At 41.9% G+C, this 16,298-nt stretch overlaps 1 protein-coding gene across 1 annotated transcript; it reads left to right on the plus strand.

Moving 5' to 3' along the window:
* The first annotated feature begins 5,384 nt into the window (after nucleotides 1-5,384).
* On the plus strand, nucleotides 5,385-11,926 carry LOC100753107 (B-lymphocyte antigen CD20). Its single transcript, XM_035441967.1, has 6 exons — nucleotides 5,385-5,543; nucleotides 5,991-6,110; nucleotides 7,479-7,538; nucleotides 9,052-9,288; nucleotides 10,373-10,474; nucleotides 11,711-11,926. The coding sequence occupies exons 1-6, from the start codon at nucleotides 5,385-5,387 to the stop codon at nucleotides 11,924-11,926; spliced, it is 894 nt and encodes a 297-aa protein (XP_035297858.1).
* The last annotated feature ends 4,372 nt before the right edge of the window (nucleotides 11,927-16,298 follow it).

Consider the following 16,298-nt stretch of genomic DNA (forward strand, 5'->3'; position numbering starts at 1 on the left):
AACCAGGTTCTAATGTGTTCCTGAAATTAAACCATAAAGTGGGGGGGGAGTATGGGAGGGGGAGGAGGAGAGGGGGAAGGAGAAAGGGAAAGGGAGAGTGCGAGAAAGAGAAAAGGAGTGAAAGAGGGAGGGAGGGAGGGAGAGAGGGAGGGAGGGAGAGATGGAGAGATGGAGAGAGGGAGGGAGGGAGGGACTGTCCCTGTTTCCCTATAATGGTTTGGTCTCATTGATGCTCAGGTGAATGGAGGTCACTATCGTGTGAGTAGACAGCACCCTGAGCATTTATCTGTAACCCTGGAGAGGAGGAGGCTGAGTTTGATGCTCTGTTTAACATTTAGTGAGCTCACAGCATCACAGGAGGCAGGTTCCCTGCACATTCCTGCGCAGTTCCCTTTGGGGATTGACACTGTGTTCCAGGAGTTACATGTCACACTAAAATGAAAGTGGCTGGTGGAAAAGTAATAAACATGAACAGCTGTGGACTTGAAAGAAGTTCTTAACATCAGGCAAGGAATGGCCTGAGGTAACACAAACAACATTTTGTGGAGGTTGACAGAACGGGGAGAGAGCAGGGGGAAAGACTAGCTCAGAGTTTTTTCAGATTCAACAAAGGAGGCAAAAGACATGTCCAACCTTGACTGCTGAGGATATGGGTTCTGAAAGCCATCCAGAGTGGGGCTGTAATGAGGAGTCAGATGTGTGTTTCAAGCAAAGAAAGTGAGTTAGAGATAGTGAGATAGATCGGGGAGAGCTGAGGCCCAGGAAGAGCACAACTTAGCAGTGATTTAGGGGATGTGTCTCAGTTGCTTTATGGGGGGGGTGGCATATTAGAAAAATTATTGAAGGAAAACAATAGCCACAATGTTTCTAACATTTCTGACATTTATTTATTTGGTGTGTGTGTGTGTGTGTGTGTGTGTGTGTGTGTGTGTGTGTGTGTGTGTGTGTGTGTGTGTGTCACATGTGTGTGGCAGTCAGAGGACAACCACAGGAGTTAGTTCTCTCCTCCTACCATATGAACCCTGGGGATGGAGCTAGGTTATCAGCCCTGACAATAAGCCAGATAACTGGCCTGATCCCTAAGATGGTTTTTTTTCTTGTGCTACAGCAGGAAAGGAAATCAGAATAAATCTGCAGGTGATACTAGATGTAGAGAAAGGTCCGTGTGTCAGAGGTATGGCAGTTGCAGACATGGTGTGGCTTTGGTATTGCCTGGACATGTGAAGGAGCTGAAGGACCAAGGGTAAAATCTGCCTCCAAGCCTGAGTGTGTCTGTGCACACACATGTACAAGTCCTTCACCCAATCTGAAACTTAAAATCTGGCTGGACTGACTGGCCAGCAAGCTCCGGGGATCTGCTTGTCTACACTTCCCAGCACTGAGATTACAAGTGCATGCTACTACAGCTGGACTTAATCTGTACTCAGGTCTTCATACTTGTGACACGCGTGACCTGAGCCATCTCACAAACTCCCTGGTTCAAACCTTCTAAGTCTGAGCAATTGGCACAAAAAGAGCCACCCAAGGCACCGTGCCCAGAAAAGGCTACAGAGTGCAGCACAACCTTTGTACAGAGAAATTTCGGTGGAGTGGCAGAAACTGGTTAAAGAGGCGTGTGAGGAGGAAGTTGGGGAAAAGGGTAGAAGGCAAAGTTTGAAGAAGCTGAAGTCAAGTAAGGGGAAATGGTATAGTAGTTGGCAACCATGTGGCATTTTTACATGGAAGGTTAGGGACTGGGGAACAAGGTAGCACATTCTTGTTTGAATAAGGGCCAGGAATTATAATTAATCCTTGAGTGTTTATTACCTTATCAATCACAGCACATCTTCTTATATCCCAATTTTACACAGGTCACAAATGTGCATATTGCCACACAAATAGGGAGAGTAGGTCCCAGGAAGAAGTGATTTCTGGAAAGAGCAAGTGTCTGGTGGAAGGAAAAGGACTGAAAGGGTTGAAAAGGAAAAATGTAAGAAGATTCACCTATAGCGATAAGCACGGGGAGGGGGGAGGATAAATGCAAAGCTATTTTGAGTGGCAAAGGAGGAAGTTCAGGTTGGGGGGCTTCAAGTATCCCAGTAGAGATGATGGCGTTATTAGACATAGAAGTCAGTATTCAAACCAAGACCATAGAAGACGCTGTGACATCTTCAGGAGAACGGACAAGGAAATGGTGATCCCTCTAGAAGTCAAAAAGGTTTGTGGAAGCTGCAGTGGGTGATAAAGTGGGATGGTGCGTGGACAAATTAAGTCGTGATTTCAGTACCAGAATTTTTCATATTTGTGAAAATAAAGCCCTATATTGTCACGTTTTGACCAATGTGGTCTGTAACCCTACTAGTCTACCAGGTAATCATTGCTGTGAGCTAGACTCCATTGAAGCCATTTTGTATAATTTTTAATAAAGCACAGCTGGAGAAATCTACATTTTTGGGAGTATGTGGACCAGCTCCAGTTTCATGTGTTTCCATCAAATGTAATTTTATTGCACAATCTGTAGTGCCTCCATGTGTATGAGAAAGGGAGAGATGGGTGGGAGATCACTTGCAGAAAACGGCATGTCAAAGCCATATTTTGTTTATAAAATGTTAATTTGTAGTAATATTTATTCAACATTTTGTAGAAATATAGCTATTAGAAAGATACTATTCTGACAGAAAGACAAAATGTTCTTCTCTCCATATTATCACTGCCAATAGCCCACACAGACAGTCCCACAAGACTTTGCCTAAATAAAAGGTTTATGTTAGCAACAACACAGACCCAAGACTTAATGAGCCTCTGGTAACTACCAAGGGATTGCAGTGATGGTAGTCCAATCATTTCTATCACCCTAAATAATTAATGATCTTGCACTTTAAGTCACCATCACTAAAATTAGTTTCCTAGAATTGAGTTAAGTGAATTCTAGCTTATTTCATAGTTGCCAAAAGGTCTTGGGAAAATTAACTTATGGGACCTATATGCATCCACTAAAAGGAAATACAATGGCTACTGAAAGAGAGAGGTAAGAGGAAAAACTGGAAATAGCACAACTAGTATCCCTGGGGACACAGTACATGCTCATTTAAATAACCACAGTCATACAATATAGCATGGGGGGGGGTCTACAGAATGAGCATCAGTGTCAGTGCCTTCAAGTTTGGCTCCCTTACTAAGTATAAGGTCTTTTCAAAAGCATGCCCCATATCCAGGGGCAGGATCCTTATTTGTGACATGAACAAACTGGGTTCTGAGATTTTTCTAGATCTAGACCAGAACTCAATTGAAAATTTCTTAGTAGGCTACATAAATAATTTGTATTTTGGTTGATGGCCTCTTGGGATGGTTTGTGGCATGAAGCAGATTCCCCTGGATCAGGTGACATCTGGTAACTTAGAACAGGAGGGAAATCAATTGAGAAACTTTTCCCTAAAGCCCATGCTGCAGACAGTTCATGTAGAGTGTGAATATTTTGAAAGAAAGGGAAGAGAAACCAAACTGTTCCCCACAGTGAGTCACAGCCACTGCAGTTGACAAGTTGGAGGATTCATTCCAGATCATTAGTAATTACATAACTTCAGTGAGTTATCTAACTTGTCTATCCTCATCCCCTCCTCTGTAAAACAGGGGTGATGATTCATCCCTTGTCTCCTCTACTGGGCTCAGCAGCAATGCCCCAGATTGAATACCTTTGTAATTATAAAATCAGCAGACATGTAAGAGATTCAGCTTCCCAGCTCTTCACAACTTTAGTGTAAGACTCAGCAGCCCAGGCACACAGTCTTAATTCCCAAGGCCTCTTACATAGCTTACAGTTAACAAAGATGAGTCTAGAGGTATGGCCCTACAGAAGAATACTCCGAGCACAGGAAAATCTCTAGGGAATTCATATATGGAGTTAACATAACCAATAGATGAATACTCCCAACAAATGGAGCATGAAGAAAGCTAAATAGTCTTAACCTGTCAGAGCTGGAAATGTGGCTCATTGTCTCATCACTTTAGAAACAACCTGTGAGCATGAACAGATGACACCTGCTACCTTCTTTCCCTAGGTACATGTGTCCACTCATTTATTATGATAATTCTATGAGAAGGGCACTGTTCTCACTTTACAGATAGATAAAGTAGAAACTGCAGCTCAGAAGTATATAACAAGAATTGTAACAAAGCAGCTAATATTGATCCAGATGAGAGTGTTTTGCATAAATCTAGCATTCCTTCCATGCTTATGAAGAAGATATACCATGTAAGCATAATTTCAGATACTGGTCAAGAGGCAACAACATCCTTTGTAGAGAGAGGACTGCAATAAACAAGTAACTTACTGTAGGGGACAGTAAGCCACGCTTATTAGAGGCTGGCTACAGGTGTGCCTGGCCATGCCTATCCCATCCTCATCGCCAAGCACACCTGTAGTCAGCCTCTAACAGGCGTGGCTTACTGTCCCCTACAACTTACCAGAGTAGTAGTTGAAATGAGGTGAATAGAACAGGTTCTGTTGGGGCAGAGAGAACATGTAAGAGCATGTGTGGTAGGTTGAGGGTTCAAAGAAGGCCTCTGGGGATAGCTGATGTTTAAGTATACCTGGGTGAACAAAAGCCACACAAGCATGGTCCATCACCATCTATCTCTTACAACAAGTTGTGAGACAAGAATCATTTCTACTTATGGTCTAAAGTTGAAGAGCCGAAGGCCCAGAGAACTTGTCCAACAGCTCAGTAATTAGAATTACTGTTTAAAAGCAGTCTGACTCAGAGGCTGTGGTCTTACCTGTGATAACATATGGCATTCTTGATGTGACCTGCTCAAAGTCAGGGTCAGGGTCAGGGGCAAAGAGAGGGCCTAGAATTGTCCCCTCCTGATTTTAAGACAGTCCCTACCATAATCAGGTATGACACTTCTGGGCCACCATAATGTTCAGAGACAAATAGATGAACAAACCAATAAAAATATGTTTTGCACTATTAAAACATAAGAGCACCCAAGGAGGGACCAGATAGACAAATGCATAGATCAAGATGAAACTCAAGGTCTTGAGTCCAAGCCCCTGTGTAGACAAAAATCCATGTGACAATAAATTGGTAGTGTGTTCTGGGGGTATAGCTCATTGGTAACTGACTGCATAGTGTTTTCTTGAACATTAATGTGTGTCCAGACATGATTAGCTGGCACTCTAGCTCAGATTCCTAGGTCCATGTCTCCTTGCCTGAGGGAGCTCCTCCATATACTGTCCTAGAACATAGTGGTAGACCTTGCCTCACAGCTAAAGCTACCAGGAAGATGGCATGCCTCAGTGGCACCATCACAGGAAGTACTAGATGGTGACAGAAGGTAAGATTGCCGAAGACTTTGTCATTGATCTCACCTTACTGTTTTCTATTCAGGAGTTTGAGAACAGAATGACTACACCCAGAAACTCAGTGAGTGGAACTTTCCCAATAGAGTCTACCAGAGGCCCTCTTGCCATGCAAGCTTCTCAAAAAAGAAACCTCAGGAGGCCATCTTCGCTGGTGGGGCCAACACAAAGCTTCTTCATGAGGGAATCGAAGGCTTTGGGGGTAAGGCTGTCCTCCTCCATTCCACACCCTGAAGATGTGCTGGCCTACAGATGCTAATATTCTGGCTATATATGGAATTCAGTCTACCTTGCACAGGCAGATCTAAGTGTATGTGTTCTTTATGTCTCACACAGTGGGCTAGGCCAGAGGGTATAAGAGAGATACTCCTAGATCACTGTAGGGTGACCTTATATCATGCCTTGGCTTGGAGGTGAAGGATCTTCCATTCTGGTCCATTGTTCAAATTCCAGACACATCTGTTCCTTGGAAATGCCTTGTGTGATGGGAGAGAGAGACCAGCAGGAGGATGCAAAATTCTTGGCAGTGCTACCAATCCATTTAGTATCTTTGCATGGTCTCTAATCGGGTCTCAGGCCTCCCACCTTGCCTTTGACCTCCACTAGCTATGGGTTCAGTTCACCACCAGTGTTTTTCTTCTCTCCCAAGGCTGTCCAGATCATGAATGGCCTCTTCCATATTTCCCTGGGAGGACTGCTGATGATCCCCACAGGGGTCTTTGCACCCATCTGTATGAGTGTATGGTACCCTCTCTGGGGAGGCATTATGGTAAGTTAGAACAGCAACCATTTGTGAGATGTGAAGGGGGGGAATAAAGGTCAGAAACGTTCTAGATTGTTTCTGTGTTGATGAAAGTCAGATGGGCAGGAAGGTTACTGGGTTGACATAGCTAAGTGGAAAGAAGGATAGACTACACCATGTAGCTCCTGGTTGAACATGGCCATGCTTCATGTGGATTCGTAGAAAGGAATTCTGCTGGCTATTCTCAAGGCAGGAAGACTGTACAAAGCAGGGTGTCTCTACAGTTAACTCCAGCAGGGTGGGAGACACCAGATATTTGGTGTTTGGGAAGGAAGTGAGAAATGGGAACATTCTAAGTCCCTGTAATTTTGTTGGTTACCATGGCACCTGATGAAATTATTCCCATCCCAAATAATCCCTCTGTACTTTTGAATGCAGCAGCACCGCTTTGGCTACTTAATGTTCATGTTTCCCAGACTTATAGTTCTGCGTGTGCCATGAGGTTAGGTAGTGTTTATTTTGCCAGGACACTTTTCATGACTGAGTCTTCTAAGGGTGAGTCCAGAATCTGAGCTTTCAGAACTGAGGTATATTGGTTGTAAGATTTTTCTACACTTTAAAGTTTGAACCTTAGGAAAGGAAGTTGAGAAATAATCACTATTACTTCATGTAGCAACCAATATTTTGGTGAGGTGTATATGTTCAAAACAAGTACTGCCTTATATGCTGTCTTTTAGAGACATGGAAGCTATTCAGTCACTATGACCCCAAAAGAACATTTTCACTGATTACAATTAGAAAGAGAAGCTGGAGAGATGGCTCAGTGGCTAAAGCCACTGGCTACTCTTCCAGTGGACTCAAGTCCAATTCCCAGCACCCACATGCATAAAATAAATAGTTCATTTTTTTATTTTAAAAAGGAGAAAGAATAAGTGTTGTTTTAATTCACGCTGACACTCTCTCCTACCTATGCCTCCCAGACAGAAGCCCTAATTGTGTTTTTAAAACTAGTGACTACTTCTAATTGCTGCCTGTGTAAAACAGGAATAAATCATGTTTTATTTATTTCCTTTCTATTTAATGGTCCGGGCCCAGAGGGTTCTCACTGGCGAGGAAGGGTCAGTTCTGTTTCTCTTCTTATTCAATTCCTAGCTAATGGTCCCTAGAGGTTGAACAGTACAGACTGAGTATGTGAACCTGAATAACAAAGAAATATAGCCACCAAGAAATCGTTTAATGGGATAAAATTTGATGCATAGATTAGTGAAAGACATTAAAACTGTAGGTGGTTCCTTCACAACCAATCATCGGTGAAAAAGTGACCCTTTTCTGCCTCCCCGTTCTGCCCTTTTTCCTCCTCTCCCTCCCCCTTCCCAACCACTCCTCTCTTTGCAGTATATTATTTCAGGATCACTCCTGGCAGCAGCAGCAGAGCAAACCTCCAGAAAAAGTTTGGCAAGTAATCTATGTCTTTTCCTACACATCAAACACAGTAACTACTTTCTCAGTTGAAATCAAGTCCTGGGGACCTTTAAAGAGCTTATCAATAATCGATTCTCTGTGAGCAAAGGATCCTGTATCAATCCTGGTTATGAGAAAATTTTCTTCATGAGAAACTAAAAAAAAAAAAAGGCATCTGCCTTAAGTCTGTGCAAAGCAAGAGAATCAAAGGCAGAGCTCAGAAGAGGGCAAGTACAGTCTCTCAGTGTTAAGTTCCCTGTAGAGATAACAGACCTGACATATTCTGAAATAATGCCATTTTTCCCTCACACTATTTAGGAAGTTTGTCCGATCCATATGCTTGAGTCAGATTCTACCTAAGTCAGAACCCTGAGTGAGTGAGTGAGTGAGTGAGTGAGTGAGTGAGTGAGTGAGTGAATACAGGGTGCTCCTGAGTTTTCACCCCATGAACCAAAGTGCTAATCCTGGCATAGGAAATCAAGATAAAAGTGAAATGGGGCATTATGTGTGATAGGATAGTGGGATCTGTAAGGCCTACAGTGTGATCTTATCCTTAAGGATTCATTTACAACCTCCTTAAAAAAAAAAAAAAAGGTGGCATACACAATTCCTGAATCTGGATGGGTGACCAGATCTCACTACCAAATTTTTCTCCAGTAAGTCCTCTACCAATGCTGACTTAAGTCATTGTGAGTTGGTAAGTATCTGAGTGGACTGAGACACTTTGTAAGTAGTCTGGGAAATTCAATTTAGGGGAAGAAACAAATTGTTTACAAATAGCAAATACAACCAAAACTACTGAATTGCCATTAATAGGCTACGTAGCCAGGAGTGAAAGATGTGCTTCATAAAATAATCAATAATACCACAGCATCGTGGTACTTGGCATATGATACATCAAACTTTTATCACCAGTGTAAGGACAGAACGGTCACAACCATATCCTCTGGCCCATGTATCAAGAGACATCTGAGCTCATGGACCTGGGGGAAGACAGTTGAGTGGGGGTACATTGTCAGTAGGGAGAGGTAGAGTTATTATGGCTGATTCATTTTCATTGGCTAGTACAAACCTAGAAGTTTCTATCTATATCTACACCAAAGATCTTTAGACACATTATAAAATCCTTCTTATCCCTCTGCCCACTGCCTTTTTATGCAAAGAGATAGTAATCTGGATGCTCACTAAATCTCTAAAGCATGCTGGGAGGGTGGTGATAATAAAAAAGAGTGTAGGTACAACCTGTGGGCAAGGCATCACTGGGATTTTGTTTTATAAATTGACTGGATGGTGATTGCACAAGATGAGAAGACTGGAAAAGGAGGGAGAAGAAAACTAAAAGTTTTGCTTTACGGTGACAAAGAGGCTAAAAACCACAGTGAGAACAAAACTAGAATATAGGTGTGGAGTCTCTCTGAGCCGGGGAGACAGCAGCTGGAATCTCGCATCCTACGTTGTTTTCTGAAGAGAAATCAAATCTAACTAACAAAGGCTGCCTCTGTTTCAGGTCAAAGCCAAAGTGATAATGAACTCTCTGAGCCTCTTTGCTGCCATTTCTGGAATAATTCTTTCAATCATGGACATACTGAACATTACAGTTTCTCATTTCCTAAAAATGGAGCGTCTGATTCTTAGTAAAACCCCCAACCTGTATGTTGATATCTACAACTGTGAACCATCTAATTCCTCAGAGAAAAACTCCCCATCTACACAGTACTGTTACAGCATGCAATCTGTGTTCTTGGTAAGTATGAAAGCGGTGTTCCTCCGGAGAAGAAACGTGCTGTGTTTTATTATGAGCATCCATGCTGGGTCCAGGTAGTCTGTGTCTGCACTTTTCCTGCACTTGGCTTTGGGCAAGAACCCTCCTCATATACTACTTTCCTTTCCCCAGCTGTAAAACAGGGGGAGTAAGACTATGTGTCTCCTTGGATTGATGTAGAAACAAATTAGTTTACATAAGCAAGGCACTTGGAATCATTTGTACCCAAGAGTATACTTGTGACTTGATTATTTCTTCTGAGGAATGGGCTTAGTGTGTAGCCCTGGCTGCTGACTATTTAGCCCAGACTAGCTTCAAACTCACAACAATTCTGCTTCTACCTCCTGAATGCTGGGACTACCGGCATGTGCCACCACACCAAGCTTTATGTGGTCATCGTTCACCTTTGTTAATATCATGGATGACATTAATAATTTTCGATAAAAATATGGAAGAAATTCATAAACTGTTATTAATATGTTTTCTCCCACAGAATTTTTGAATGCAGAGTTTAAAAGGGAAAGGCAATACATCTCCCAAGTATTGTGGAGTTTCCTTGGTGTGATGTCACATATTCTAAAGCTGATACAATTTCTTCTGAGACAGGGTCTCCTGTAATCCAGGCTGGCCTTCACTTTGCTGTGTAGTCAAGAACAACTCTGGACTTCTGGTCTTCTTGCCTCTAACTCCCCTAGTGCTGGGATTACAGGCACATGCTACCATACCTAGTTTACATAGTGGGACTAGAACCCAGGACCTCAAGTATGCTGGGCGAGTACCCTACCATTGAGCTACTGTACCAGACCAAGCTGACAGAATTTAATGTGGAACTCTTTCTTACAAAAATTGATTCTTCAGTTTCCTATTCCCACCTTACTTCCTTGTGTTCAGCCGTTGGGTTGTAAAGATGCTATCTTTTATAGCAGCCATTCCCCCCAGCTCTTCATTTCACTCACCTGAAGAACTGAGCTGAACTGTTGCTCACTGAGTTCCAGTCATAGTCATCACTGTGCACTAAGTCCATCCAGCTGCCGTTACCTCATCTTTACCTCCATTCTGTTTCCAGGGCATTTTGTCAGTGATGCTGATCTCTGCCTTCTTCCAGAAACTTGTGACAGCTGGAGTTGTGGAAAATGACTGGAGAAGAATGTGCTCCAGACCCAAATCTGTAAGTTGCAGTTCCTTGTCCATAACGTCCTTCTTAAAACTTAGTATCTACAAAGAATTGTTTACATAGAATCTAATCTGACAAAAATTCTGAAACTAGGAGCTTCATTTGGAATAAATGGCTTTGCTGTATTTTTTGGAAAACAGAAAACAACAGTAGTGGCAGCAAACGTTTTGAAGTATAAGTAAGTCTATGGTTAGACAGAAGCTACAGTTCCACATGTTGCACAAGTTTGCCTGCCAACCAGCTTTTCCTTCTGGTTGACTCCAGACTCCCGGTCCTGCCCCGTCTTAGTTATTGTTTCATGGCAGTGATAAGACAGCATGGCCAAGGCAACTTATAAAAGAAAGCCTTTATTTGGGGCTGACAGTCCTGAAGATTAGTTAGAGTTCATGACTATTATGGGGAGGAGCATGGTAGCAGGAGGCAGGCATGGCTCTGGGGCAGTAGCTGAGAGCTTATATCTGATCCACAAGCAGGAGTCAAAGAGAGCTAACTGGAATGGCACCAGCCTTTGAAACCTCAGAGCGCAACCCCAGTGACACATCTCCTCCAACAAGGCCATATTTTGACAAGTATTCAAAGTTTTGAGCCTATGGGGGCCATTCTTACTCATCCCTTGATCACATGCCACCCCCATCTTAATCTGTAACATAGGATGACTGAAGACAGGAGGCTGATAAAGTCATTGGTTCTTGGATTTTTCATTTTTCCACTCTCCTCCCATGCTCTTCACCTCATTCCACTTCCAAGACATTAGTATTTCAAAGCATCTCCAAAGCTAGAAAACATGAATGCTCTAATAGTAGCTCCCTTATAAACTACTGTGGAACTCCAGACTATAAGATTTAGTTTATGGATTAGAAGCCATTATGATTACTTCATTATACAGATTGGGAGAGGGTAGAATGAGGGCCTCTTCCCAAGGTTATGATCACCAAAGGCAAATCAGTTCTAGAATCCAAACTCCTCTCTTTTTGGTATTATTTTTCCATGTGGTATGATTATTCTAGGCAAAATGGCAAAGGCCTGAAATCCTTAATGATTACCCCAGACTCGAGATTTAATAAGGAGGTGATTTGATGAGAATTTGTGCATCTAAGTAGCCAATCCTGCTATCTATAGTATATGGTTAACTAAATAAAGAACATGAGAATAAGTTGGCATTTGGATACATGTTGATTGTTGGGAGACGTGTCAAGGGTAAAGGTCAAGAGGCATTTGTTTTTGTTCTAGAATGTAGTTCTGCTGTCAGCTGGAGAAAAAAAAGAACAGACAATTAAAATGAAAGAAGAAATCATTGAGCTAAGTGGAGTATCTTCCCAACCAAAAAACGAAGAAGAAATTGAAATTATTCCAGTGCAAGAAGAAGAAGAAGAAACAGAAATAAATTTTCCTGAACCTCCCCAGGAACAGGAATCCTTGCCAGTGGAAAATGAGATCGCCCCTTAAACTCTCTTTTATAAGCATTATTGTTTAGAGAGCTTCCAAGACACATAGTTACCCCCATTTCTTGGTCTTCCACATGTATTTTCCATGTTTCCACAGTTTATCTTTGCATAGAGAAGCCATATCTAGCTTTCCTTCACATTTAGATGTAGCAATTGTAGCAAACTGTGTTGTCCCCTGCTTGGGAGTCTTACATCTGCAGAAATGCTGCAGAACCCAATTCTCATTCACCTTTTTCTTGGACAGGCATTTTAGTAGAAGTAGTGCTTTTCCCCTGAGTCTTCCATCAGCAACTGCAGCTGCAGGGAAAGACACGTGACTGTTCCATCCAACTCTGAACTCTCTGACTCCTTCCTTATTTACATTTTTAGGGGAGTCCTTTTTGCACTATTGTTTTAAGGAAAGTAGAAAGGAAATGAAAGAGAACAAGACACCTATGTTTTCAGGGGAGCAGACACTGTGGCATGTTCTTCAAGCTTCTGTATCCCATTTGGAAAGCCGTGAAAGGCAAAAACTAACCCTGTCTCTGTACAAACAACATACCTTACACATAAGCAAGTCTCTGTGTCTTAACTTGGTCCAACTCCTTTGTTTACCTCCTTGTATTGTATTCTTTAGTCAAGAAAAGAAAGAATGGTGGGACATAATGGGTACCCAAATCTCAAATCATAAGCAACACTTGTGCTTACATGATTCTTTCCAAGGGGCAGAGTAGTGTATGAAATAGTTTCGTTTGCTCATCCATGACCATGAAAGGATCCCTATCACTATTTTGCAATATTAAATTGGAAGTAGGAAACAAGCCAAAGTATCCTGTAATGACCACACATAATAGTTGTGGGGACTTACTCAGTTCTTCAAATCCTGGTGATGTTTGAAATGACCAAATTTAATTATCTATACGCAATGTCTGCATAAGCTGGATCAAGAGCATCCTCGGATTAGGAGCAATGTGTTGAGTCACAGAAGAGTCAGAATTGGATTTGACACCACCATGTGAATAAAAACACCTGGAAACTTACAAAGCTAATCAAGACATTAATGTGCAGTTGGTTGGTAAGTTATAAGATGCAGATAGTAAGCACTATAAATGATTTCCGAAAGATCAAGCTTAGAAAAAATATAGTTAAGATGCCAAAGCTCAGGAATCCCTAATTTTCTAGCCCTGTTCATGTGCAGGGGGAGGCTAGCATCTGACCCTGAAACACTGTTAGCCTAAGAAGGTCTCACCATAACCAATCAGTCAGATACCATGATCAGCCGGCTTCGAGGCATGATGGACAACTTAAGTTACACTCCTTGGAATATTTCAATTTTATTAGAGGTTACTGGTGGGAAGTAATTCCTATAATTATAAAGAAAATGGAAGTAGAAATTTCCCCTCATGAAGTCTTCAAAACAAACTCTAAATGAATAAAACTGTGTGTTCATGACTGCAATATCTAACTCTACCTTGGGTGTTGCCTTATTCTTCATAGCATCAAACAGCAGGATGCTCCTGCAGCCTCAGTTCATATTTTGTAACACCAATCTGCTTGAATAGAGACACATCAGGCATATTGGGCTATTCCTACATACCCACACATGCTTCCAAGGAAACTATTCATCCAGTAGGTCATTTCATCTCACTCTTGAAAGCCACAGCATGGTTCTCCACATCCAACACATGGAAAGTGCCCCTGCCTTAATTAAATCCTATCATGGAAGTGGCTGGAGTAAGGTGAGAGGATGAGTAACAAGCTGAAAAATCTTTAAATGCCATGTTTAATTTCTCAATTTTCCCCTATCATTTCCTTAAGGATTTTACTTTATTGATGGTTAGGTTCTCAGACAATTAGTTTTTACCAAATTTTCATTTCTCTTTATGGCATAACTTTAATGTCCATTTTAAAAGAACGAAAATTCTTGCTAATCCCTCTCAAAAATCTTCTGTCAATGTAGAATCTGATACATTCCCCAATGATGGACATGTTTATCAAAGCAGAAATTTCTCTAACTTTAAGTTATATTTTCCTCTCAACTTTTATTTTTGTAAAAACAATTTTGTAACCATAAAGAACATAGTCTTAAAAAAACAAAAGGTCAGTTGCTTGATATACCATACCTGGCCGATATCTATGACAGGACCACCTGTATCTGAAACAGTGGAGGAGGAGTGGATGGGGCAGTGGGGGAGGGGAGATGACTTTGATTGGGATGTAAAAAAAATGAACAACAAAAAAGCCTGTTACACCCACTGACTAGACACCTACCAGTAGAGAGGTTGATTGGCTCTATTGTATGGGGACCAGCAGTGAGGCCAAAGAATATCAAGGAAGGAGACATGTGGTGGCACAAAACTGTTTACCTTGTGATAACTGGGAAGCAAAAAGAGAGAGCTAAAAAGGCTTGGGATCCCAGTAGCCTTTCAAAGGCATGTCAAGCTTTAGCAGTAGATGTTTAGAGGGTATCTGAGATCCAAACATAACATATCATAAAGCATACTGTTAAGAAAGGTATAACTAAAAATAAGACAAAGGCCTTAACTTCAACATATTAGTGCCTGATTGAACATAATAAAAATGTATTCAAAAATAATGAAAAATAATGAGTCTGTGTTGGACTCCAAGAAAACTCAATGAGAAAGGAATAATTATTTCAACAAATGCACATGGGATGCATGATAGCTATACACAAAAATAATATAAATAAATAAACTGAAAGTTTACCTTACACGGTATGAAAAAAACTAACTCAAAATGGATCAGAAGCATAAATGTAAGAGCACTCATAAAAAAATACAGACTTAAAATTTGTGAACTTGAATTAGACAGTAGTTACTTAAATATGATACCAATATAATAAACAACCAACAAAATTTGAGTGCCGTCAAAATTGTAAACTTTGATGATTTTTAAATATTTTTTAAAAACTATTACATTTGTGTGAGCCTTTGTGAGTTTATTTGTACCACATGTCTGCAGAAGCCAGAAGAAGGGGTGTCAGATGCCCTGGAACTGCAGATACAGGTGGCTTTTGAGATGCCATGTGGTCCTAGGAACCTTCAAACTCAGGTCCTCTGCAGGAAGAGTTAAGCACTCTTAACAGCTGAGCCACCTCTCTAGACACTAAAAATCTCATGACTTAAAGGACCCAATTTTAAAGTGTAAATACAACCCACATAAGGGAAAACACTCACAGACCCTGAATTTCTTAAGTGCCTTTCGGCCATTTAAGATTCCTCTATGAGAATTCTCTATTTAGATCTGTACCCCAGTTTTTAACTGGATTATTTGGTGTTTTGGTGACTAGCTTCTTGAGTTCTTTGTATATTTTGGAGATCAGCCCTCTGTGAGATGTGGGGTTGCCATCCTGAGTGAAGAAAAATATGGTATGTACTCACTCATAAGTGGATATTAGACATAGAGCAAATGATAACCAGCCTACAGCCCATAAACCCAGAGAAGACAGGAGGAACCTAAGAGAGACAGACATGGACCCCGCCCCCAGGGAAGGGGGAAAGGGACAAGATCTCCTGAGTAAATTCGGAGCACAGTGGGAGGGGAAAGGGAGGAAGGAGAAAAAGGGAGTAAGGGAAGCAAGAGGAGAACATGAGGAATCATTAAGGTCGAGTTGGGGAAGAACAGAGAAGGAGAGCAAGGAAAGAGATACCTTAATAGAGAGAGACATTGTGGGTTTAAGGAGAAATCTGGTACAAGGAAATCTCCAGGGATCCATAAAGATAACCCCAACTAAGATTCTAAGCAATAGTGGAGAGGCCACCTTAAATGTCCTTCCCCTATAAGGAAATTGATGACTACCTTAAATGCCATCCCAGAGCCATCACCCCAGTAGCTGATGGAAGCAGAAGCAGACACCCACAGCTAAGCACTGAGCATATCTCCTGGAATCCAGTTGTAGAGAGGGAAGGGTGATGAGCAAAGGGGTCAAGACCATGCTGGGGAAACCCACAGTAACAGCTGACCTGAGTAAGTGGGAGCTCATGGACCCCAGTCTGACAGCTAGGGAACCAACATAAGACCAAACCAGGACCCCTGAACATGGGTGTCAGTTGGGGGCCTGTGAAGTCTATGGGGCCTCTGGCAGTGGAACCAGTGTTTATCCCTAGTGCACGAGTGGGCTTTGAGAGCCCATTCCCTATGGAGAGCTACTCTCTCAGCCTAGATTCATGGGGGAGGGCCCAGGTCCTGCCCCAAATGATGTGACAGACTTTGATGACCCCCCCATGGGGGGCCTCACCCTCTCTGAGGAGTTGATGGTGGGTGGGATGGGGGGTTGGAGGGGGAAATGGGAGGAGAGGAGGGAGAGGGAACTGGGATTGGCATATAAAATAAGATTGTTTTTAATTTAAATAGAAATTTATTTTTAAAAACGA

Source organism: Cricetulus griseus, chromosome 3, assembly GCF_003668045.3.
Source record: "Cricetulus griseus strain 17A/GY chromosome 3, alternate assembly CriGri-PICRH-1.0, whole genome shotgun sequence".
NCBI classification, from domain to species: domain Eukaryota; kingdom Metazoa; phylum Chordata; class Mammalia; order Rodentia; family Cricetidae; genus Cricetulus; species Cricetulus griseus.